A 25,674-nucleotide genomic window follows, 5' to 3' on the forward strand; every position below is an offset into this window, starting at 1 on the left:
AATGCAATGAAACAAGTAAACAACAATCATCTAATTTTCACTGGTTAACATTTATTTCCTAAAAAGGACTTGGGTTAGATTCATCTGCATTCTAAAAGAATGAATGATTGAAACTTTAAAAAGCCTGTATCATCATATCTTGTTTCTTCTAATTCTCCAGAGGACCATACTTACTCTAAGTTCATATATCTTCAGAATATTTAAATTGCATGAACTCTCAAGCATGTGATTTTTTTTATTTTTATGGAGTCTACAGGATCCCTGATGTGAGTTATGCAGCTCTGAGTGTCTTGAAGGATCTGGCCCTAATCCTGCCATCATTCCATTTAAGCATCAAAAATGGTATGTAAGATCTAGGCACTGCTGCCTGATGATAAGAGCTCCCGACTAACTTCTATAGGGATTTATAGGCTTTTCAATAACATTGCATTGAATGCTGGATAATTAATTCCCTGACAATCTGATTAATATTCTCGGTTACTCAGATCTATAGCAGCAAGTTCAAAAACATCCTTTACCAAAAAAATACAAAATCAAACTCATCAACTAGTTTTCAAAAAACAGTGGACTTCAGGGATTTGGTTTTTAAAATCAATAGCAATGTAATGCTTTTGCAGGTAATCTTTAAGTGGTTTCCAACACAAAGAGAACAACAACATTTGATCAATATTAATGAGCAATGGAATTCAATGGTATGCTTTCCAGGCATTTTTATCCATGTTCATGTAAAATAATGTCAAAAAGATTAATTGTGCACGCAAAGTAATAGATCTATTCACTTTGCTGTTCTTTTGAGTCCTTCTTAGTGCAGTTCCAGTGGTATCAGACAACCTAAGTTAGTCCAAAATACATCATTCTGTTATTCAATTGAAATCCCCTGCTGTTTTTGAAAAAATATTGGAAGTTAACTTAAGGCATAGCAGCTTTTAAAATTTTTAGATGCTCTTACTAAAATCTCTGAGATTTTATAGATGGACGAATCAAACAAACACATCCTCAGTAGAGTTACAAAGAGGCTCAAGGCAGAACTATGTGTTCTGTTTTCTTCTTTGACAAGTACAGTCAACTAAAACTTCACAAACACAAAATCTTGTATAGTGCAATACTGAAGTGTTAATTCGATATTTGAGAGAAACCACTAGTTTGTCTACAGCAAGAAAAGCCAGAAAAGCAAGAAGAGCATCGTTTCACCAATAAGACAGCAATTTTTGACAATGGTAATATATACAAAGAGTGAATTAGCCTATTTAGGAAAACTGTTTCTTCATTTTGTTTTGTAAGATATTCAAATTCTTTTGAAGTAATAGGAGTGTTCAAATGCCTTTCTACATTTTTCCCTTGACAGTCTGGAAGAAATGTATTTTTTAAAATACATAGTCTTACTTTGAGCTTCTTTTTTTTTTTTTTTTTCTTCACGGTCCTCCATTTTTTATGAAAATCCAAACAAATAAACAGAAAAAGCCTAGAACATTAACAATCGTAAAGCACATTTACATATATGTATGTCAATGTCATTACCTAAAATTCTGATTGTTGTCATTTCAATTATTTAGTTTTACTATAGACTAGCTGTATCTATATGAGCAAGCTACACACTGCCATGGGAAGGGATGTGAAGAGCAAGAGGGCTGATGCTGAGGACCTGGTGCCCAGAGCATCCTTCCTGAGAAGGGGGTGGCAGAGCTACTCTGGTGGTAGACCGACTCTAGCCTCTGTCAAGGCTTTTTATCGGCTTAGGTTTGTATCTGTATGTGTGCGGTATGACACACATTACTGTTTCCTTTAAGTGTCCAAGATGCATTAGAATTAAAAAATAAATAAATAAATTATTACGTTTCCAGTGCATTATCAAGATGTCTACAGATACTTTGCCAGGCATTTCTCTGATAAGCATTTACCTAGGACTTAAAATGTGACAAAGGCCAACTCTGAAATACAATGGCTAAGAGTGGAGCTGTGTAGCATTAGCTTAGCAATCTCTAAGATATCAAAAATTTCTTATTTGAAATATCAGCTGTAACAGGAAGAAAAAACAACCGACCAAGCCCCTCTCAATGACTTTCCCTTACCACTCCCCAACTCAGTGACAGCCATCTGTAAAACAAGCCATTTCTCATGTTTCCACCATATGGCGTAAGCATTTTTTGTCAAATATAAAATTTGCTTCTGCTTTGGTGGGAAAGACATAAAAAAATAGCAGGCAGTTACAGGTGATGTAGTGAAACAATAAGTCTACATCAATCACACCTTCCTCAACGGTATGATTCCCCATACTCAAAATGTGGTAGCTGCTGTGCTGAAAAGGAAGATGAACATATAGTAAAATCCATCATTTCTTACTAAGCAAGATGAAATTAGGAATACAAAAAATGTAAGAGAAAAAAAAAAAAAAAAAGAAAAATAGACTCCAATGGAGTGATACACACCAAAAAATCACATTTTAAACCAGTAAAATTACAGGCAGTGCAAAACAAATGCTAATGATTTTGACAGTAACTATCTATCCATCTCCTCTTCATGTAGAAATAATGCAACTTTAATGAAAAATACTAAATTAGATATTGACCTTGATATACATCAAGATGAAGACACTGTTAGCTACAAAGCTAATTGCTTCATTTATCTTGTGGAATATTACTGAAGTAGGACTAATAGATAATGTTACTAGACTGATACAGTAAGCTCCAAATCCCATCAAAACAAATATTGGAGTTATCATCCAACTAATAAAAGGTATCAAAAGATTTTACATTTCATTGTAAAAGAAAAATACTCTCTAGTTGCTTGTCTTCATACAACTAGCTTTTCTTAAGTCCCTCTTGGATCTACAGTCAAATAGAGGGTTTTTCCCCTACTGAAGTTAAAAAGTTCATTAGAGATCTCTCACATAGTTTTAATATCAGTAGTTTGAAGTCTTTCCCCACCTGTGCTTTGGTAACACATAATACTTTAGATGCTTCGCCTGTGAAAGCAAAGTCTTCAAAATACGCTGAGACAGAGCTCACATAGCAAAAGCTCTTGTATTTTGAAATGAGTACGTGTAAAAGGAGCCAGTGGCACATATGACTTCTTCCATATTCATAGGAAAAGAAGAATTAATCTCTCTGATTCTGCAGCTAGCAGAATGGCACAAGCTTCCCATGATGAAGTAGTTAAGGATTATTACACCACATTAGGCTCAGTGTCCAGGTAATCCAGCACCCTGTCCCGGCTGCTCATCAGTCCCTGACACCTGCAAACCATGTTTATACCACCTATATATGCACAGATCATACACCACCTCTTTTTTCAAAAGTACACTGACCTTTTTCTTTCCTCATCATTCTTTTAAAAACTCAGTTAAATGGACTTTTGAATGGTGTGCCCCTTCCTATGTGACCTTATAGATTTCAAAGTCTGGCAGACACAAATCCGAAATATAACACAGTCCAATTCGGAAGAGACCATCTTCCACAGAGACACACAAACGAGCATTCAAAACCAGCAGGAATGTCCCTATAGGTTCTGACAGAAAACTGCTTTATTGCAGAAAAAGACTGGGAGTATAACAAAAGCTTTTGAGGGTCTTTGATCTTCCTCATATTCGCTGCTTTGCTTATTAATTTAGTATGATTGTGCAAGGCTTACCTGACACAGAAGCTGGTTTTGAATATCCCCAGCTGTGTGCCTATATGGCAGTCGTGATACTTCAGAGACCATTTTAATAATTTGACAGAAATGATTCTGCATCTGCTGAATCCTGGCGATCATTAAATCATACTGAAACACATACTTAGGTCTCAGCCGATCTACAGGTTCAAGCACACAAGCATGACATATCCATTCCAGCAATGCACCGTAGGGAGTTAGGTCTCACTAGATCGTGTATGCCAAGCCTGTGCACCACCTTTGTGGTTAAGACTAAGCTTCTGCTCAAGTATTTTGTAGATTTCACCTGAATTTAGAAGAAAAACTACATTTTCCCAAGAACACTCTTGACATAGCTGGGTCAGAAGAACAGCAAGTTCATTCACTACTTGAAACTACAGCTACATCTCAGCTGCTGCCTTTGTAGTGCTCAATTTTGAGGACATTTGGAGACAGCATTCCCTTGCAGATGACCTTCTGCCAGAAGGGGCTGTAATCATGAAAATACTTTCTTCTAGTCAACATGCTCATTCTGCCACTTAAACATGAAGCCCCTTCAGTAATTAATGAATATGCTGTAGTCCAGTACTTGCTATTTCTCATCATAGATTTTTGTTTGTTTGTTTTCACTTAAAAGTCATTCTGGGTTCAAATTTTACATCAACATGCAAATATTTTAGGGCCCAACTCCCATTATACTGGTGCATCATCAAAGAAAATGAGAGAGTCCCTCAATTTAACAAAACCTATGGAAGCTGAACATGATGCGTTTTGAACCACCTCATCTTTCAAGTCGTATGAAATGCAGTAAGAACTTCTTTCTGCCCACCATATTTGAGTATTTGTAAAACAAAGAGGAATAAAAAAACTCAAGACAAACCATAATAGCTCCTACATATCAATATATTTCATACAATTTCCTTTTCAAATTTGCCACTGTTGATTCTATTTTGCTGTTAGGATACAAATGAATTTTGTATCAACAAATATTCATTATACCTACAGCTTGCTATTTATTTGGTTATTTTAACCTGAAAAGAACAGGCTTTGCAACATCATTTGCAGTTCATGTGGAATATTGATAATATTAATTGATTACTGTACGTTATTTCAGTTAATGTGTGAAAGTAGTAAAAATAATTAGCAGTTACACACACCTTCATCTCATTAACATTCTCAAAATATCAGCTTTAAAAAAAAAAAATAAAATTCAGCCTGGCTTATAAGTGAATTAGTACTGTATTAGATGCTATCTAACTATACATTCATTATAAACTAATGGCACTGATCCAGACTTAATTGCACTGTGATTAAATATTTATCTTGTTTTTAATGCAGCAAATGAAGCGTGCTGATTATAATGATCAAGGTGGCTCCATCTGGATGCAGCAAAAGCTAAGGTTCACCCCTTGAGCTCAAAATGCTTTAGGTCATTTCTACACATTTCCCTCTAATTCTATTCTATTGCAATTCTAATTCTGTTCTGTGGAGTTCTGTTACAGAGGAAAAATTTAAATTGATGGTCCAGCCATCTACCAACCTTTTAAAAAGTAAATAATTAGAATATTCTCTGGCAAGATGCTGTTTAAACTTGATGGCTATACGGTGCCCTTAATAAATAGCCTTAAGCTTCTCACCTAACCCTTCCATCAACTGAGAATGACAGAATACCTAGATCTGAGGCATGGTCAGCATTAGCAGGCAATGCAGTGCTACTACACAGGGTGAGACCTGAAAATGCCTCAGAAGCTGGAGAAAGTGTTCAATACACAACAAGACATTTTCCCCAGGTTCTTCTCTCATTTCTTCTCGCACTCCTCACCCTCCAAGCTTCAGAACTTTCTTTCCCCATTTTTAAAGCTGTTTTTAAACTCTTTATAATCACCTACATATATGTTTCTGAATAAACCCCACAGTATTCTTCCCCCATTAGTTATCTCATAAACCTAGCAAATTAATGTCAGATGTATTCAGAATCGTTTTCACAGGAGGGTTTTCTCTTCCCAAAGAATACCTGCTTTGTTTACAGAAAATCCAGGGTCAGGGCCTTTTCCTTCACTTTCTCTAACTTTACACTCAGGCAGCAGCATTGCGATTTTTTTCCCAGGTGATACTGTTTCTGTCACTGACTCCTCCCACGCTTGCTGAACCAAGTGTGGGGGCTTGGTTGCTGCACTCCATTTTTTGTGATTTACTTTGTATTATCGTTACATTGAGATTAATTTTCCTACTTGTATTAGAAATATTTTCCAAATCTCTTTTCAGTTGATTCTGGTTCACATCAAACAGAAAAACCTCTGCAGATACAAAGAATCTTGCATTTTGTAAAAATTCTGCTGGAGGACTGCAAAGACTTGAAGAATTTTGTATGTTAAAATATTCACGGAATTATTATAGATTGGGATGTTCAAAAGACTCAGTTCAAAAGTGTAGTTCTGACAAAAATAATGGCTACAGGTTCTACATTGAAAAAAACTCTCCAAATCCATTCTTTATATAGTTGAAACAAATCCATCTCTGTATTTACTGCATTGCTCTGTTGCTTAAGTAAAATACATCCGGCAATAAGGAGCCTATACATAGTTTGTACCTAATGCAGAACTTCACTGCCAATTGGGATTTCTGTGCAACAGTGCTATTTTTGTACTGTAATCCTTGCCATCATATATGAAGACGTAAGTTTTCATTGTTTCACTGCACTGCAAACTGCCAGTGATCAGGACAGCTCAGCCTTTCTTTGTAGTGTTCCACTAATAACTGGAAAATGGAAAAAAACCTGAAAAGATTATGAGATCCTTAATTAAAACACCAAATAGATTAAAATCCAGTTAGTCCTCTTGCTGAGCATTCCAGTGGGAACTAAAAAATGCAACAGTCTAAACTTCTGCTATTCATATTTGTATAAGTCAGGTCCTAATTACTAGTGTTGCATTAATGACACAGAAGTAGCAGAAGAGAATCTCAGAGGGTGGTTATCCTTAGGACACAAAATATATTACAAAGTGATGAAAGAGAATGACTAAATGTGAAATATATATAGTCCAAAAAGGCATAAAGTTGTCCACAACAGAAACCAAGGGAAATAGACAAGACTTACGCTCCAGTAATTTATTTCCCTTCAGGACATAGGACAGAAAAAATACATCCTTTCCTCTTTCCATTTTTTCCCAGTGGTCATCAAACCCTTCCAATTTCATGTACCCTACCCTAAATCCTTTTGAATTCCAGATCCTGTCACTGTTCTCCAGCTCTTACTCCCTTCTTAGCTAGATCATCGTTCTCTTTTCTTCTCATACCCCTTTCCTGCTTCCCATTGCTCTCTTGCCAACTCAGAAAACCACACACTCCATAACCACGCCAATTTAAAATCATCACCTGTGCTTGCAGTTATGTGCCTTCAGGTTTTAAGGTGCACAGCAGAATCACTGGGTGTCTGCTTCCTTTGCACTAGCTGCATCCACAGTACAAATAAAAATTAAATAGTCTTGATTAATGTGATTCAGATGCAATTAGACATACATGGATGAAAATACTGACTTGTTTTAGTGGGTAACGACAACAACTCCTGCACAGCAATACTGGAGATTAGTCTTTTCTGATAAACGATGCCTTAACTTAAAATTCCTTCTTCTGTTACTACACAAAGTGCAGGTGTCATTATTGTCGTTCACGTACAGATCTCTGCACAGGTGAATTTTGCTTTTGGCAGAGCCTCATGCAAGGGCTGGGGCATCATCTGCAGCACTCCCAAGGCCACAGGTACGTTCCTTTACTTCCTCTGGAGCCACACACCCTTTTCAGGTTCCCACCCTCAATAGTGGCATGGGTAGCTTGTCAGACACACCAAACTTTCCTCTGATTCATGAGATTCGCAGATCTGTGCATGGGCATAATAATGGCCATATTCATCTGAGTGGCTTAAAAGATGAGGCCATGAACTAGACATAATTAACTTCCCCCCACCACAGGACAGATGACCTCAGTGCATGTTAATACTCTCTTTCCAATCTAGTCTAATCGGTAGCTGGATACAGTTCCCGAAAGCAAAACAATTGCATGACTCATCTGTTGATGGAATGGAGTCAGGCGCAGAGAAAGTTGCCTGGCTGAAAAATGTGGATGCTGCCGTTGGGTTCTGAATGACGGGAAGTAAGATCAATAGGATATGCTATGGAAACAAACCCACTGCTTCACTAATGTAATGTGTACCTGCATCGAGGATATCTGTAGCTACATGACTTAAACATTGTGAAGCAAATACTTTTATGTGGAATTTCTTAGGAGGTTGCAACACATCACCAGTACTCTGCTACCAAAATTTTAGATAGAAACACGACTTGATGACAAATACATTATATCATACCTCCTGTCCCTGTCCCTGCTCAAGGGAGCCTAAAGCAGAACACTGGCCTGACAGGATCATTGATTTGTATTTTGTTTCAGAAAATGTCCAGTTTTTCAGAGAAGATTATTAGAATGCTTTTCTCATCTAGGAGGTCAAATTAAAAAAGGAAAATTGGGAAATTCCAGGTCAATATGGAAAGATTAAGAATCCGATATTGATCTATTGTCACCCTTTCCCTTACTGTTTATTAATAAACAAATACTGTTCTGCAGTTTTAGCAGGACATAATACTGTAGAAAGCTTGAAACTAATGAAATTCATGAATAACCGCAACAGACTTGTAATATTGCTGTACAGTGTGAATTCATGCTTTGCAAATAAATGTTAAATTATGGTACTGCAGGCAAATTGAATATATAAATCTATATGCAGACCTTTCTGTTCTTGGGCTATGGCTTCCTCATTGTTGCTAGCCATTTCAATAAAACTTCATGAATTCCAAATCCTTTCTCAGATTATTTGACAGAATTCAAATAGCTTCTAAAGTATATAAAGGTATAATTCATTTTAATATTTCTTAGTAATAGACAACTAGTCATTCACAGAAGCATGTTAAATTTTCATAATTGTTATTTTTATCAGAACAGTTGTCATACAACCGCAACTCCCATGGCAGGCAGGCAGTGGAAGTTGTGTCTTGAATAAGCAATTAATTTACATTTCTGGACAGGACTGTGAAATATTCCACTCTTTTACTTACGTCCAGTCACACTGATAATTTCAACTTGTCAGTTTATTACTTTACAGCACTGTGGATCTTATGTAAATATTTTTGACATGTTTGGAAGTCTCATAGTATTTACTCATAAAGAGGACTACTGAAGTCAACAGTTTCATGTAAGTACAAAAAAAAGGGAAAAAAATAGTTGTTTCCAGAATTAATATTTTTAAACACTACAGTTGTATAGATAAGGTAACACAATACAGCAGAAGATAGCTGAATACTACATGTCATTCTTTCTTTAAGCCTAACAATGGGCATTCATGCTCTGAGGTAAAATACTGTTTATCTGAATGAGCGGGTAAAAAATGAAATGCATTTTAATTAAAGTAGCAAAGGCTTCAAAAGATTATACAATAAAAAAGAATCTATTCAATTTCTAAGACAAAAGAAAAAAGGGAGGTCTTGGCTCTGGCAAATGGTCATTAGCATACGGAAAGTCAATCTATAAGAGCAACAATAAGAATCAGTAGACATGAATGAAGTGGCAGATACTTGTTATTGCCAGAAATGGTCTAAGAAATCGCTGTATATGTGCAGAAATCCCCATATCCCTGTCCAAGTGAACTCATTTGATTAATATTTCTGTCCCTAAAGCAATATATGTTCTTTTTGTGATAAGAAGTACATCTGGATTTTACCTGTAATGTTGCTTCAATGACACTTTTTAAAAGGGCTCTTTAGTCTTGGTCAATGTTAATGGCAGACAAGCCTTGACTGTTTATCAAAATATAAATGCCAAATCTTCAACATTTTATTTCCCTGTTCAATTTAGAATAGACTGAAAGATATTCTCAGCAGTTCAGTAATACAGCTACTCAGAGCCTGGCTAGATGGTCCCTTACTGGTAAATAGTACTGACTAAAGCCAAAGTAAAGACAGTTTTGGATAGCAGGGCTTTTTTTACTTGGTAGAGTTTTGTTGGCGCTTTTTTTTTTTTGGGGGGGGGGGGGGGGCAGGGGGATTAGTAATGGGCAGAAGAACCTTATTTGGATGGGAACTGGGCATTGGATCAGTGGCTAATGAAAGAGATTCATGATAAGAAAGACCAGATGGAAGAAAACAACTCACCTCAGCTCTCTTTTAAACCCTGCTGTTGGTCCTCCAGGGCACTTAATTCCATTTGCAGATAATTCCATTATCTGTCAGGTTTGACATTTCCTAGGCTTTGATACACTACAAATCCACAACAATGTAATGGTACTATGCATGAACATGACGGATAGAATACTGCTGTTTCAGACATGGAGAAAAGCAAACTTGTCTTAATGCCTGTCCCTTTCACCTATCAGTTGGTTCAATAAAATACACTACCTGTATCTACAAACCCTCCCTTCCTGAACTCTACGTACCTACATCAGAAAAAGATCCTCAACCTTCCATCTTTCCCCGATTATAAAATCAGTCACAAAGGAGCCTGAATGTAACTGAAGCGCCATGTTCTCTCAGTTCAGCCATGCTCTCTGCTAGTTCACCACATGCCACAGACCTTCCCTTCGCACTTCCTCCTCTCCTTAGCAGCCATCCAACCTGCTTACGTTTAGGCACATGTATAAGTTCTTTAACACCCTTACCTAATATGGTATGAATTACTGAAAAGGCAGGACAACGATTCTGGTTGTAAGAATTAACTTTTTTTTTTGTTGTGCAAGATTACCAAGAATCAGCACAGAAACCCAGCATCAGAGTTTGCTTGCTTTTTACTTAAACAAGACTTATGAATAAAAAACATATTTATTTAGGAACAGGAGATATGAAGTGACAGCAAAAGTTGCTAGAACAAACATACAAGATACGCAACTGAACTTATCATTAAAGACTTTCCTTGGCTGTTTCAGCATATCTGCAAAATTGTAAAACTGTAGAGATTATGCAATAGGGTCATTACCATAAGAGTATTAGAGAGGGACATTTCCCATTTATCCTGCTGTAAAACATTATAAGATAGGGAGCAATAATAATAATAACATATAGGGGCAATTTGTTGTTGGCTTTCAACTTAAATTTCTGCTTCTCTTCTTTCTCTTCCTTATTGCACCAAACAACGCTAGGACTGGACGGTACACAGCATGAGCTTGCAATACCTACACCTTTCCATTACTTTGTAACCTGATTAATTTTTCTGTTGTTTCTCCATCTATTGGTTTTACGATATTCTCAAATTAAGGCTTTTCTGGCACCCTTCTTCGAACATGTCACTGGAGCACAGCAATCATATCAATGGTACAGGGTACTTCAAAGTTTCACACTGGTTAACTTTGCTCTTAATCTACAAATATTATGTTGAGGTAGTCAGCACCAAGAGTGTACACCCACCTCAAAGACCACTAGATCTCAGCAAACCTCATCACAGCCATGCTGTCTTATATAACTATAATTATTTGTAGCCTGATCTTTAGAAACTTGTGTCAGTACAGTTATACGTGGATATAGCTTTCTGTAGGCTCAAAATCTCTGAAGCACAGAACTTTGAATGTGCTAAACATATATCCTGGATGGAAATACCATAATTGAATATGAAGAAAAACAAATCACAAACAATACAAATCAACAGCTTTACAAAAGTTAAGGTTCTAAAAACCTCAGAAGAAAATTCATAAATGTGTGCATACTCGTATGTGCATACATGCCATGATACTGGGCTACACAAATCCAAAATTCATTTGTGGGTCCTTCCTGTAGGAAGCAGACAAAGGGTTTTACTTAAATTCAGAGTTTCTTCCTAACTGATATTAACCATGCACACTCCTCCTGTAGTAAATAGAGAAAATGTGGGAATAGCTGCTTTCTGTTTTAAATATCTAACTTACTGGGATAACTTGTCCTCTACAGGTTTGTGTTCCACTTCTTTGACTGCAAAGACTGACCTAGACAGGACTCTTCACTCTTGAAGAGGAAATGAGGATGAGATAACATCTACCCATGATGTTGCTACACTGCTACCCAGAAAGAAGACTACTGCCCAGATAGTCTTCGCACAATTTAGTGTTGAATTCACAACTGCCAACAGTGAGGATTCCAAACTCATATATATGCAAGAACTGGTACTCATAATGTATATGGTACCACTAAAACCTTATTATTTTGGGTTACAATGTCTGTCATGGAAAGGTCTGGTTCATTGTTCATACAAAAAATAGTTAACATCTTTAAAAGCACGCTTACTTTATAGTCCTTAACTTGGCTGTCATTCTGCAAATGGGTCATTAGTCATTACTTCTTTAGCCTCCTGAATGAATGCATAATACAAAGCCTTAGTTACTCAAAACCACTTGAATTTACATGGAACAGAAAATGAGAAAAACTTCTTCCTCTTATGTTTTCACAGTCAATCTAATGCTTTAAAGACGGTCATAACACAATTTAAAACCAACATAAGCACAAAATAAGACTCTTTGGAATGGTCTTTTTGAACAGAGTCCTTTCCATCATGCTTGTTAACCTGCTACCAAGTCCTCAGCCAACCACTCACCACTCCTGTTTGTTTTGCTTTCATCATTATTTGCTCTTTTTTCACTTTCCACACATCTAATGCTTGGATGGGAATTTTTGGACTGCTTTAATCCAATTTAATTACACTATCTCACCAAAGATGACTGGGGGTTTTTTTGCTTCACTCCAGGTTTTGCTACATGTCTCCACCAAATTCCCCTTCCCGCTGAGAGCACACACGGCACTACATGGCAATCAGATCAAGGATTGGAACTAACTGAACACAAATTCTGTTGAGGAAATGGCATTAGGGAGGAGGCTGCTTTCAGCCTGAACAGCCACCTGATGCAGCTTAACATGTAGCTGCACAATTGCTAGCACAAGCGAAATGGAGAGAGCAAGAAAGCATGAGTAGATTGGAAGAAGGAACGAGAAATAAATGGCCTGCGTTGAAGGAAACAAGTCTTCAGAGAGCAGCCAACCCAACACAGATCAGCCCACTGCAGCCTTTCCCTTTCTGTGCACATATTCAGACCCACTCACTCTGTGCCCATGTGCAACTCATTAATCTCATTTCTTTGCTTGTCAACTCCCTTCTCCCTCAGCCATTTCTCGCCTCAGTTTTCACCATTTCTTAGATAAAAATCCGTCTGTTCTAACAGGAGAGGATTTTGTCATCTGTTCTCTGCCATGGTTAGCCTTTTGCCATATTTTCTGCTGTGCTTCAGTTCTACTTGGAAGTACGGAGAACTCAAGGAGCAACAGAGTACACTGAGATCCCTGGAGCAAAATGTACAGTAGTTTGTTCTTCTTCTTGCTCTTCGTCATTCTTGGTCCACTTCAGAGGATGAAGCAAGCAATAACAAATAATAATCTTTGATTATTTTATTCACATGACCCTGTCTTAACTGCTAGTTCTTCTCTCTGTTGAATGAGGGTCTAGACACTTGCAAAGCCCCTTTTTGGGGAATACTGCTTCCCAGAGAGAAAAGTACCTAAGTAAAGCTACCCTGTTGATACAGACCTGGTACCAATAGACAGTGCTGACATTGCTGGAGCCTGAGGCAAAGGTGTTGCTTCCCCCCCAGAGTGACATTTCCATCTGTTCTGCTCCCTGCTCTCCCTGCCGCAGAGATGCTTTGATAGTTGGCATGGCAGACTTGACTTCACCCACCTTCAGACAGCAGTATGCATTGCTGGTTTCCTTGTAACAGGCTTCTCTACTCTGTTAGGTTAGGAGCTGTCTCTGCACATTGAGCATGAGCTACGCTCACCTCCTTGGCTGACTCTGGACCCTTCCGCGGCAGTAATAAAAGCAACCTCTGACACTGCACTGTGAAATTGCATGTCCCAGCTCCAAAGTATCAGAGCAGAAAGGTTTCTCAGTAGAACAGCTTTGAGAATCAAAATGGGCAGCAGAACACCTTTTTTCCTTAACCTCATTACGGGAAACAGTGAAACAATTTAAGCTGAGTTCAGCTTGAGGCAGATGCCTGGCATGGAAAACTTCTGTCTCAAAGTTCAAGTGAGAAAGTGGTAAGCAAGCAAAAGAAAATGTTCACGACATAAAGCAATAGTTAGTTTAGGGGATACTATATGATCTTCCACTTGTATTTGTACACTGGGATGAATCTTGTGTATTCACCACAAGTATCACTCTCTAAAACAATTAAGATTATGGGAAAACACCCATCTATGAGTTTCTCAGATACCTGCCACATCAATAGGTTAATCTCAACTTCCTAGCAAGCTTTATGTCTAATATTGAGAAGAAGTGAGCGATTTTGCTGAACTGAGTTATTTTATGATGTAAGGACACACGTTCACTAAGGGATAGGCTGAAATTACTAATTAATTTCCATTCCTGACCTAAGCAAGATGTCCAGCTTTTAAATGTGACAGCCCACTGTAATAGCCTTAAGTGCCACCTGATATCTAGAACTATTTTTACCCCACAAGCCTCATTTCCATCAGAATAGGGTTCAATGTGACCTTTATATAATGTTCTGATTTAGTCTATATTTTTGGGGGGGATATATGGAAAAGTAATTAACAAGTTAGCTCAAGGGACTGAAAAATAAAATGTGTACTTCAAGTAGAAAAAGAACAGGAATTGTTACAAACGCGCAAACCAAATTAAGCAAGCGAGTAAATCTCTGTTACAGACCCTGGGGGAAAAACAAATCCTTTCCCTTAGAATAATACAGAAAGATGCTTTCCCTCTCTGAAATGTGTGAAGCAGAATAGCTTTGCATAGCACAGCAAAATTATTGTGCCCCTAATGACAGCCTGAAAGCATGCTGTCACAAAACTGCACCACTTTGGATGCTGCTGTACAGCGGGCAGTGAACTGAAGTCCTTGAGACTAGATCAGATGCACTTTCCAGGTCTTCAGTGTGCGAGAGTAAGCAGATAAAATACCAACTTTTTGGAAAGTTTCATTTCAATAAGCTAGGGACACCTGTTTATTTTCTTTTTTTCTTTTCTGATCATCATCAAAGGAGTTACAATTTCAACTTCTGGCAATCAAGAGAAGGCCATTAGGGCATTATTTTCAGGAAGAAGAGATACCCTTTATGAAATTCAATTTCATATCAACAATCAGTTAATTATTTTTAAGGCAAACGTATTGTATAGTTAGCATATAAGGATATACAGACAATTCCTATGTAAATATTAATCTCAGTAAGATCTCAAATGTTTTTCATTTGAACTCATAATGTAGTTGTCTGAGAATGAACAACATGTTGCCAGCACTTCGACCAACTGGATCTCCTCTACTCTTTGATGAACAGGGTAGCACCAAACAGTAACAGCATTTGTTGACAAGAAGGAAGGAAAGACAATGAAAAATTGGTTACAATATGCCTGTCGTCAAGCAAAAGACCTATCTAATATTTGAATCATAGAATCACAGAACGGTTTGGTTTGGAAGGGACCTTTAAAGACCACCCACTCCCACCCCCCTGCCCCGGGCAGGGCCCCCCCTCCCCCCACCCCCCTCCCCCCCCAGCCCAGGCTGCTCCCAGCCCCGTCCAGCCTGGCCTTGAGCCCTGCCAGGGACGGGGCACCCACAGCTGCTCTGGGCAGCCTGGGCCAGTCTCACCACAACAAATTTATTCCTCATGTCCAATCTAAATCTACCTGCTTTCTAAACTAATACCAAACTATTCTAAACTATAATACAAAGGTCGTACTGAGCAGAACCTTCCTACCTCCCACCATAAATAGTCATGAAAAATCAGAATCTTTACAATTTGATATTATGAAATTAGCTCAAAATAAAAAGAAATTTGGACAAGGGAAAACCTGGGATTTTAATAATTTTATGTCTAGTGTTTTAAATCTATGAAAAGTGATAACTCAGCAAATATCTAAATGCAAGTTTGTATAGAACAAGAAAAAGCACTTGTTTTTTGCCAAAAATATGGCTCAGAATTCCATTCTGTTTTGGTTTTGTTTTTTTTTTAAACTCACCATGTCCCATGGACAATTTTATTTCTGAGGAACCAATAATTTCACTGGAAAATTGAACAAAGTTTTACTTATAGCTAATACAGGAGCACATACTGGTTTTTAATCTACACATAAGTAAGTTTAGCACTTCTGCCTGGCAAATATATATTAAATACATGGCATTATTGCCTCTGTCCTGTCGATTTCCAGAGGTCTAGAATCCTCATAAGGGGAAAACCAATCCATCACACAGGCATCTTTTTATGGAAGCGAGTACATAATTTCCATTCTATAATACATTATAAGCTAGAAAGTAGGTGCTGGCTTCGCTTTGCCATTTCAGCATGTTACTCACAAGAACAGTCAGCGTGTGAGCGTTGAACTAGGAGGAGAGGTAGCTTTGTTGAAAATTGTTTTAAGCCTAATGTAACAGCTTCTATTGGATGTCCTGCCTTTTGGAGCATTGCATCTAAGAAATGTTTCCTTGTGATTTTATGTGTTCCCTTCCTCTCCTCAAGGAGTCTGGGATAATTTCTAATGATATCAAAGAGTCATTCTTCCAAGACACAGTGAGGGAGAGTACAGCATAACATGCGCCACTTCGTTCACTTGCCTTTACATGCCGACTGCCTGAAATAATAAATACATGACTCATGCCACATGTGTAGATGGGATAAGAAACATGGAAACAAATCTCCAAGAGAACTGCCCTGAGATTTTCCTATCTTGCTTTCACAGGATGCATGAGCTTTGGGTAAAACTACTTAATTGATCTGAAACTCAAAATGAAATATTGCAGAAGTGGATCAAAAGAGAGCATTTAGATGTCTACAACAACATAAAATCATAGGTATTTAACTGGAATGGGAAAAAAAAAAAAAAGATTGAGATCAATACTTATCCAGAAGTAGGGCTAAAGAAAACCCTGTTGAAACTGTGAGGATCATTTGAAAAACTTGGTTTAGCTCTAGTGAAAAAGCGTGCGAAAAATAAGTATGCTTTGCCTTAGATGAAATATGTTTAATGAGTTATAATTACAGTTCATTAGACTGAAGCATTCTGAAACTGAAGGAAACCCTGTGAAATACCATTTCTATAGAGAGAAATTCACAGGGCATTTATTATTTCAGGATTAATAATCTTCAACCTGGTGGTTACAACAATAAGAGTGAAATTTTAGTAACTCCACTTCTACGAGATTACTCATGGAGGGTGTTGTCAGAGAAAGTAGACTCGATCCCAAAGAGCAAAGTATGGGAAAGAATATTGTTTTATTCCTTTGAATGCAAAGAAAAAGCAATTCTAGTTTTGATCCCAATAGGAAGTCAACTTAAAGTTTATAATATTTATATAATGTTTATAATCTTCATAACATTAATGTAATAGCTGCAATTTATCCTACCTCATATTCTTTAGTAAGTAAAGGTACGGTTTGGAAAAATACCGTGTTCCCCTCCAGATAATATTCTCATCTTTTCTCCCCTGCATCTGTTACACTAAATGCAGACTCTCATCTCAAGAGGGTTTAGAAGACAATCATAAAGTACTTGTAACGATTTTGAATGCTAAGTGACGACTTCTGGGCCTCGCAGCTGGCACGTATATACCTCCTTCCCAGTGCTAATAGATCAGCCCTAGAATCAGGAGGTTAATTACACTCCACTAAGATAAACATCACGAACTGGCAGAAACTTGGTGGGGGTTTTTTTGTGGTGGTTTTTTTGTTGGGGGTTTGTTTTTTTTTTTTTTTGGAAAAAAGCAAAATCTGGTAGCTGATAAAACTTGCTTACTGCCTATACATTTGACTGAAATTACCACTAAAGGCTCTAGGTGACTGAAGTGAAGCTTTGGATACAGTTTCTGTTTATTTCTCAGCACCCCTGCGTCTTGCAAACTACATGACTGCCTTCCTGCTCTAAAGAGGTGTCTGCTTTAAGCAGGACACACAGCTTTGAAAATGTCAATACAATCTGAGAAATAAGCTGTATTAGAACAATCCCATAAGAATGGACTAATCTGTTACCTTCAAAACAACATCTGGTCATATCTTAAAAGAAAACCAATAGAAACTCTACATTATGAAGCACCTGAAAAGTTTGTATTGCTTATTAGATTTTAGAGATTTAAATTACTGTTATGTAAAGAACGACTGCACTTTATTCACAGATCTTCCTCTGGAAAAGCTCAAACAAGGAATATCTTTAAAATAAAGGTTTAAAAATAACTTCATTTTTATATGCATGCCCTTCATCACTAAATTTAGAACTTTTTTCCTGATCTTAATGCGACATTCTGGGTTTTATTTTGATTCCCTCAGGAGCAAGATAGTGTGCTATATTGTTAAAATTTATATTGTGATTCTAGGCTGCACTTTCACTGTACCTAATTTAAGTTCCAACTGAGCAAGCAGATGCTTAAACACATGCTCACAAAAACAAGTCTACTATACATTGACTATTCAGCTACATACTTCATTGCTTTGCTGAGGAAGATCCAAAACAAGCTATGTACATCTGTGCAGAAAATTATTGTTTCATCTTACGGAATTTCTAACAAACAGTATCAACACTTAAATACAGCTTATTTTGATCACAGCCACATTTCATGCAAATGTAGAGTTGGGTTATACTGTATTAATACCTAGCAGAAGAGTTTAAGATCCAAAGTTTTCTATTCAAGGCAGAGACTATAATTGTTTTCCCAAATGTGGAATTTTTTCATTTGAGTAGGGAAAAAAATTCATTCTGTGCTCAGAGAAGTTTAGTCAAATTAATTCCTGCAAAAAGCTTCAGACTAATCAAAATTTTCCCAAGAAAATAATTGCTTCAAAAATAATTGCTGAAAAATCTAATCATGAAGTGCCAATGTCCTAGAACCAGACTAAATAACAGAAAGCATTATTTCACTTACTCCTGCAGATATTTAGTCATGTTCCCTTGTAACATAATTTCAGTTGAGCAGTTGAGATTTATTTGTACAAATGTTTACAAATATGTGTTTTGTCTCTTAATCTTCTGTGTACCATTTATGCTAGAGGCATTTGTTCATCTGTCCAAATCAAAGAACAAAAACATTCTGGTGCTGTACGTTTGTGTATTTCTAGTTGTTGATTTGTCTGTGTGGAAATATCTATCTGCATTGCTGTACCAGTGCAACTCCCACATGTATAGTCTTACAGAGAACAGCATCCTTTCATGAAATAACTAACAGGAAAAGGTCATCAGTCCTTCCATTAAGAGTTTTTATCCAGAAAGTTACACTGGTACAGCTATTACCGCATAAATAATTGTGGCACATTTTTAGATGCCAATAAACCCAGAAGGACTGAGAACTAGTTTATAACAATAAAAATAACAGCTAAAAATTAGGTGCAGCTCATTCAGCTGACCACAAGTAACTGATTTGAGTTTGAAACATATCTGATCAAGTATTGGGGGAAAATATTTGAAAAAATACTGGTGTAAATAATGTTATAGATAATGGGTCAATTCAAGGAAATCATAAACATTTAGGAACATTCTGTGATGGAGCAATGCTCAAAGACATTCATTGTAAATTACTGGCTGAGCTTTGTTGAACACAAGAATTATGTGGAGAAGTAAACAAAGCAGTGATACTGCGGCAGAATGAAACAAAGCAGTCAGAAGTGATTAAAAACAATTCATTTAAACAAATGCAAAGTAAACAAACAATGTCATCTGGCACCCCAAAAGGCAAGGGCTCCTGAGGAACTGAATATAGAATCTGTAGGCTTTTGTGAAACTATGGAAATTCCAGCTGGCAAGTAACCAAGATCTGTAGTGGAGCCCTGTGGCTGTCTTAATAAATTCCGCTTTTCTCCTTCCACCCATTTCCAGCTGATGTATCTGGTTAGCTTGGCCAGCTCACAGTTAACAGGCTGTCACAAAAGCGCCAGAGATGTTCCAAACGCAGAAGGAGGCCATATCTTCATGAGACACTCCACTGGTCATAACAGGAATGACGGTTTTACAATGCACAACCACAGCAAGATTGCCTTGAACATTGCCACGGTGTGTTCATATGTGCCTCTAAACTATCCCTACAAAACGTGCATACAGAAACCAACTCCATAAAAGGAAAAAGGAGTGCTTTTTTTTCTTTCCTATGTAAAAAAATCTCCTTCTGTATCTGACACTTCTATTGAACAGCTGCAGTAGGTTTCTATTAAGATATTTTCCATGAAAACTTTAAGACTGACAGATCTCTCAAGAAACAGATAGTTGAAGGCTGATGCTTAATAATTATTATACTCCTCAGGGGTGTCTTAGTACTCTACAGTTCTTTCTTCCTTTCTCTGTTTTGCTGTGTTTTTTCTCATCTCAGTCATGCCTTCTGTCCATTCCACTACTATCTTCACATTAAAAGGTCCCTTTTGCTTCTTTCTCTACTCAGTGCTAGTCTTAACTACTCTCCCTCTCTAACATTCTACTCTTGGCTTTGTTCTCTGTCCTTTCATTTATTATTCTACACTGTACTCTAATTACTTATATTGCTCTCAAGTTGTCAGTTAGCATTGTAAACTGTTCAGTCCTTCCTTGCCATCCTCCTTTCTTCATTCACTTTCCTTACCTTTTCTCTTTTGGTCCTCTGGAGACGTTTACTTCTTTTAACAAGCCACTATAAAATGACTCCCTAGTTATTTGATGTTTTAGCTCACTGAGTTTATACAACTCAGTGCCATTTCAAACACGTTAAGCTGTTTAGTGGCATTCCTCTTTTGTACACTGTCTTCTTTTTCTTTAAATACTCCCAAGATAATGGATTGCCAATTAATTAGAAATAGTTAATCTTTGCAATAGAATAAACACTACGTGTTCGTGTCTCTTGGGGAGCTCCTAAACTAATTTTTATGACTGCATTGCTAACTGTTCTCACTACTTGGCAGCCTGTCAATGGAAATAAAAGCTCACTGAGCAGATATCCAGGCCATAGTTTGTAGAACATTTTCTTTGATCAGGGTGCTTCTGCACCTCCTTCCCTTCCTTCACTGCTTGCTCCCAGGCTGCGCTGTCTTTAAGGGTGCCAGTTTTGGGGGTCACTCAGATGACTGAGCTTCCCCAGCATAATGACAGATAAAAAGCCCAGATAAACACTGACTGCTTTTGACCTAGTTTGTTGTGTGAAGCCCAATGTGGCAGCTTAATGAAGGAAGAAGCAAAAAGGAATATATGTGGCAGAGAAGATTTTGAACTACTGCTGGAGGACTGTATCTCCTACTGACTATAAACTGAAAAGAAAAAAAAAAAAGAGAGAGAAGGAAGGGGAGTGGACAGAAGAGAAAAGAATCCAACCCCGATATGGCTATGTATCATGTGCTATACACAAAATAAACCTGGTCAAAATTATTTTTAATAAAGGTAGCTCTCAAGAAAAGGTTACCGTGATGCAGATGTAACTGTAAATTATTTGTACCTGCTGAAGTTGGTTCCTCTTCAACTGAGGCTGTGCAAAAGGGTGGCAGGGGTGAGGGGGAGGCAGGGACAGGGAAGGAGAAAGGGAAAAGGAAGGGAATGGAGAAGAAGAAGGGAGAGAGAAAAAAATACAGATGAAGAAATGCATATAGAGCTAATTGTTACATTATTTACATTTTCTTAATATATGAGCAATAAGATATCATGAAAAACTTTAAATAGTTTGATCAACTTGAGAAACAGATGCTTCATCTTAGAGAACCGAGTTAAAATTAATTAATATCTTAGCTTATATTTATACATTGCACTCTTAAACTTTCCCTCTTAATTTAGCTAGTAGGATATGCCCAATACTGCAACAGCAATGCTCAACAGAAGTTTCAGTCAGCTTCTCTGCAGCCAAATGTACTGCCAGAGCTAGCTGCTGCCGCACTACAAAGACACTGCTCTTGATCTAAAGTCTTCAAAACAAGGACCGCAGGACCCAGTTACTGGGTTAGCTAAGGCTGTTGTCTGATGACACAGATAAGCCAGCTGCTGGTTAGCAGTTAATGAGAGGTTTGGTTCACACCTTTTTTCCATCTCTCCATCCTCCACCCCCCTTCTGCTCCCTTCAGTTTCTTTCCAATTAAGTACTTTGGGAGCAAAAATTGCAGTTTTGGGGTTTGGCTTTAGTTTTCTGTTGGGGTTGGGGGCGGCAGTTGTCCATTGGTGTCTCCATTCCAGATGTTTATTGTCTGAGGAAAGCAATAAAAATCCGTATCTTCATACTAGAACCTTTCCCTTTTGGTGGTAGATAACCATTAAATTGCCTTAAGTTATCATCAGAAAGCACCTTTGACTGTAGACTATCTACTACCAATACATTAAAAAAAAAAAAAAAAAAAAGACTTATTCACAGTAAAACTGTATTTTAAAAGTACATCAGTGACCTAGTTCTTTCCCTCCTTGCAGTCGGTATGTTTTATATACATATGCATCATAAAAATGGTCTTCTCACAGTCTGGGACAGTTTTCAATGACAGAAAAAGCAGCACTCAAGTGTTTCTTACTTGGACACTGTAAAAGCCCCCAGCAGTTTGAAAGGACTCTCCACAAATGTGATACAGAGACCCTGTTAAGATGCTAAACACAGGTGTCCATACTTCTATTTTTGTTTTTCTTTTAAGGAGTCTCTCTATCAGTTGAAAAGGAAGCTCCTTCTGTTTGATTTCTTGCAGAATCAGTTCTACACAAACAACACTCCTACAGCTATGGCAAACACTGGTTCATCCTGAAGGCTTCAGAGCTTGCACTTGGCGTAGATAAAGATTTCAAACATTTTCTCAAAGGTCAGTGCAATGCTTGGTAAATGGGCTGCTTTACCTTCAGTATCACTCCATGTATTCTGGTTGAATAAATTAGTAAAGGGGCAGGAGGATCTTTCCTATTTTAGTGAAATTTTGTCAGGTATAGCGAACACCTGGCTAACAGACTCCAACTGTATTTGAGACCAATTATACACCTTAGTTGATTCAGTACAGTAGTCTATATGCAACTGTTTGTGACAATTAATGCTGGACACACGCTATTTCTAATTGCAGAGTAACATGGTGTCCTTTGGGGGGCTGTCAAATCTAATCAATAGAAAATATTGAATTACTGTCTGAAGCACCAGCCAACCACCTTCTCTCTAACTGACGGTTCCTGAGGTAAATGGGTGATTTCTATGTATATACCTTGCTGTTCAGATACACACTTAGGACAACTACATTACAAGAAAAGTACACTGTGAAATGCAGGATCTAAAATGGCCCAAACAGGGTACTTAATAGGCTTACCAATCCCTTTTGTTAACTCCTCATTTAGTGTTTAGACGTGTTTTGAGGTGTATATAGGTCAGGATCACAACAAGGCTTCAAATTTTACACTAACCTGTTCTTTTACTGTATAATTGCTGAATTGTAAGTGAAATATGTTTGTAAGAGTAAAGGATTTCAAGACAATGAAAGAAAGAAGGGAAAACACCAACCTCTTGTTTTTAAATTGAACTAGTCAGACACATCATTAGTTCCATAACAGCATGACAGCTGATTCCAAGAAAAAGAAACTATTTACATTTTCAGAACAACAGAATCAGAAGTAAATAAACTACAAACTAAGTAAATCAGGCATGTTGTAATTTCTCAAGGTACCAGAGGCAGAGGACTACAAAACCAGAACAGAACATGAAAGTTACTTAGAATTCCGGTAACAAATTTTTTTCAGACTGCTATTTGAATAATATTCTTAGGGTTAATTATCAGGATGAATACCAGCATCAGCAATTCAAAACTGGATTCTGTTATTACTCTGATGGTCGTTTCAGTGGGACCACTCTGCACTTAGGTATACATCTAAATAAAATAGGATAGCTGAGTCCCAGATAAAATAAATCATTCAGATGCCAAGAGAGCTATGCCATTAACATTATTTTTCTGTTTATTTAATTACTTTTGACTATTTGATTGGTGGTTTGGGCTTTCTTAGAAATAAACTGCTCATTTTTGGTCTGAGTTAAGACTACAGTTATGAGAATTGCTTTTGTAAAATGCAAAAGACCTAGTTCTACTTGTCAGTACTGTGTTTCTTATCCTTAAACAAAATTAAAGATGAATATTAAAAATAGGTAGGAAAATGCAGTTATGAACTTGTTTGTACTTCATGCACACATTGTAAAAAAAAGTCAAATTAACTTAATCTCTTGCTATATATGCCATGACCTCTTTCACACCCCCCATAGCTTGATAAGCCATGTTTAAAAAAACAGCCTCCAGTAAGCTATTGAATACTGAAAGAATACACTATTTTTGCTTTATATCAACTCAAATGCAATGTCAGCACTTTTCTTTCCACTTGATAAGTAAATGCACTAAATTACTACACCAAAACATTCGTACAGAACACTGTTTTTTTCCATCAGCAGTGATCTAAAACTTGAAGTTATTTTAAAAATCTACTTATACAGTGACTCATTTCCATAGTAATTACCCGTAATTTACTCTCCTTACTTATTTCGGAGGGGTGGAGAGGGAGTAAGCTGGACCTGCTTTGCTCAACTGAGCTGGCACAAGCTGCTGGGCCACCATCAGCCTGGCTTTCTCCTTCTGACTCCTGAGCAATGAGACTTGCACAGAGGAGACAGGTATTTGACAACTCCCCCCTTCTGCCCCTCCAAACAGTCATGAACACCCCCAAGTCATGGTCTGATAACAGCACTGCATGACCTTAAACAGTAAACTACTCCGCAGCTTTAAAATTCAGTTTCAAGAACATTTTTCTTCCTTTTTAATGCATCACTGAAAAAATATTTTAAGATACATGGCAGCACAAACATTATTTTTTGTCTTCTTAGAGAAAATACAGTGTTCACTTCGGAAAACTTAATCACGCTTTCCTTAGAAATTAATAATACTGCATGACATCAGTAGGGAAAAAAAACCCAAGACACGGGCAGATTTGGAAAGCATATACCAGGATACATATTGTCCAACGTATATGAGCTTAAGAGAAATAATGTAAGAATGCAATGCTTGGAGTATCTCAATACCTATTCTGGATTTCTGATTATTTCTGTTACAAAGGTAGAAACCTTGACAGGTCTGGGAAAAATCTGAACTTTGAAGTAAGGTAACTTGAGGGAGGCAGATTCAGTGTAACAGTGTGCTATAGTATGTTATATATTATGACACATTACATTAGTTTTGTGTTTACATTAAGGCTTGTGTTAATTTTATATTAATGTGAAATACGTTTGCCTATAACATTCAAATAAAATATATGCTCATATATAAAAGAATAAACGGAGATATACGACATTATCTCTATGGAAAATGCTACGCAAGAGCTCTACAAAATTAATCAAATGAACCCCCTGTGAAGAGCAAGATTCAAGAGCAAATAACATTTGCTGAATTGCAACGTCAAAAATAAATGACATTCTACTTAGCATCAGATCTCATGATCTCAGAGGACCTGTGCACTGTTAAGACTGACTTGCCAAAAAACTCCACATCAGTCATTAGGAATGTGATTTTGATCTTACAGATGTTTTGTTGACAGTACATGCTTAAGAATTCTGTCTCTTCATGTGCTCCCCATTTACAGGCTTCAGTGCCTTTCTTCGTGAAGTGGCTCAATCTTTGGTTCTCAGCATGGCCCTGTGGGCAGTATTGGCGTGACTGATGAGGTGACCCATGGTCAAGCAAAGGTGTGAAACAAGCTGTGCGTCCACCAAAGCTGCCCTTGCACACAACCCGGCTCTGTCTCGGGTTGTCAGCTTAAATGTGCTAGACACCTCCATGCCACGGCTCAGATGAGTAATGCTATCTCCCCAACTCATAACAAGTAACTCAACATCTCAACTGGCTGCTACTGCAACAATTGATACAAATAATTTTCACCCCCATAGGTATATAAGAGGAGGAGCAAACCCTAAGAAAAACAGATTGTTTTCAAGATGCGTGAAGCTGATAAATCCAGAAAATGCACAACAAATCTGGAAAACACACCATTAACGCCAGTTGGTCAAAGATATACCTGTTAGTATGAGTAAGAGGTTTTTATCTTGCAGTTTTATAGTG

At 37.4% G+C, this 25,674-nt stretch overlaps 1 protein-coding gene across 2 annotated transcripts in view; it reads right to left on the reverse strand.

Moving 5' to 3' along the window:
- Positions 1–25,674, reverse strand: part of EDIL3 (EGF like repeats and discoidin domains 3) — a 256,888-nt gene that overhangs the window by 133,720 nt on the left and 97,494 nt on the right. The window contains exon 3 of one of the 2 annotated variants that reach the window (XM_056325648.1): positions 21,075–21,104. The exons of the other annotated variant lie outside the window; for it this stretch is intronic. Within the exon in view, the coding sequence (XP_056181623.1) occupies positions 21,075–21,104 (30 nt within the window). The remainder of the gene's footprint in view (positions 1–21,074; positions 21,105–25,674) is intronic. 2 annotated transcript variants of the gene reach the window in all.

Source organism: Falco biarmicus, chromosome Z (assembly GCF_023638135.1).
Source record: "Falco biarmicus isolate bFalBia1 chromosome Z, bFalBia1.pri, whole genome shotgun sequence".
NCBI classification, from domain to species: Eukaryota; Metazoa; Chordata; class Aves; order Falconiformes; family Falconidae; genus Falco; species Falco biarmicus.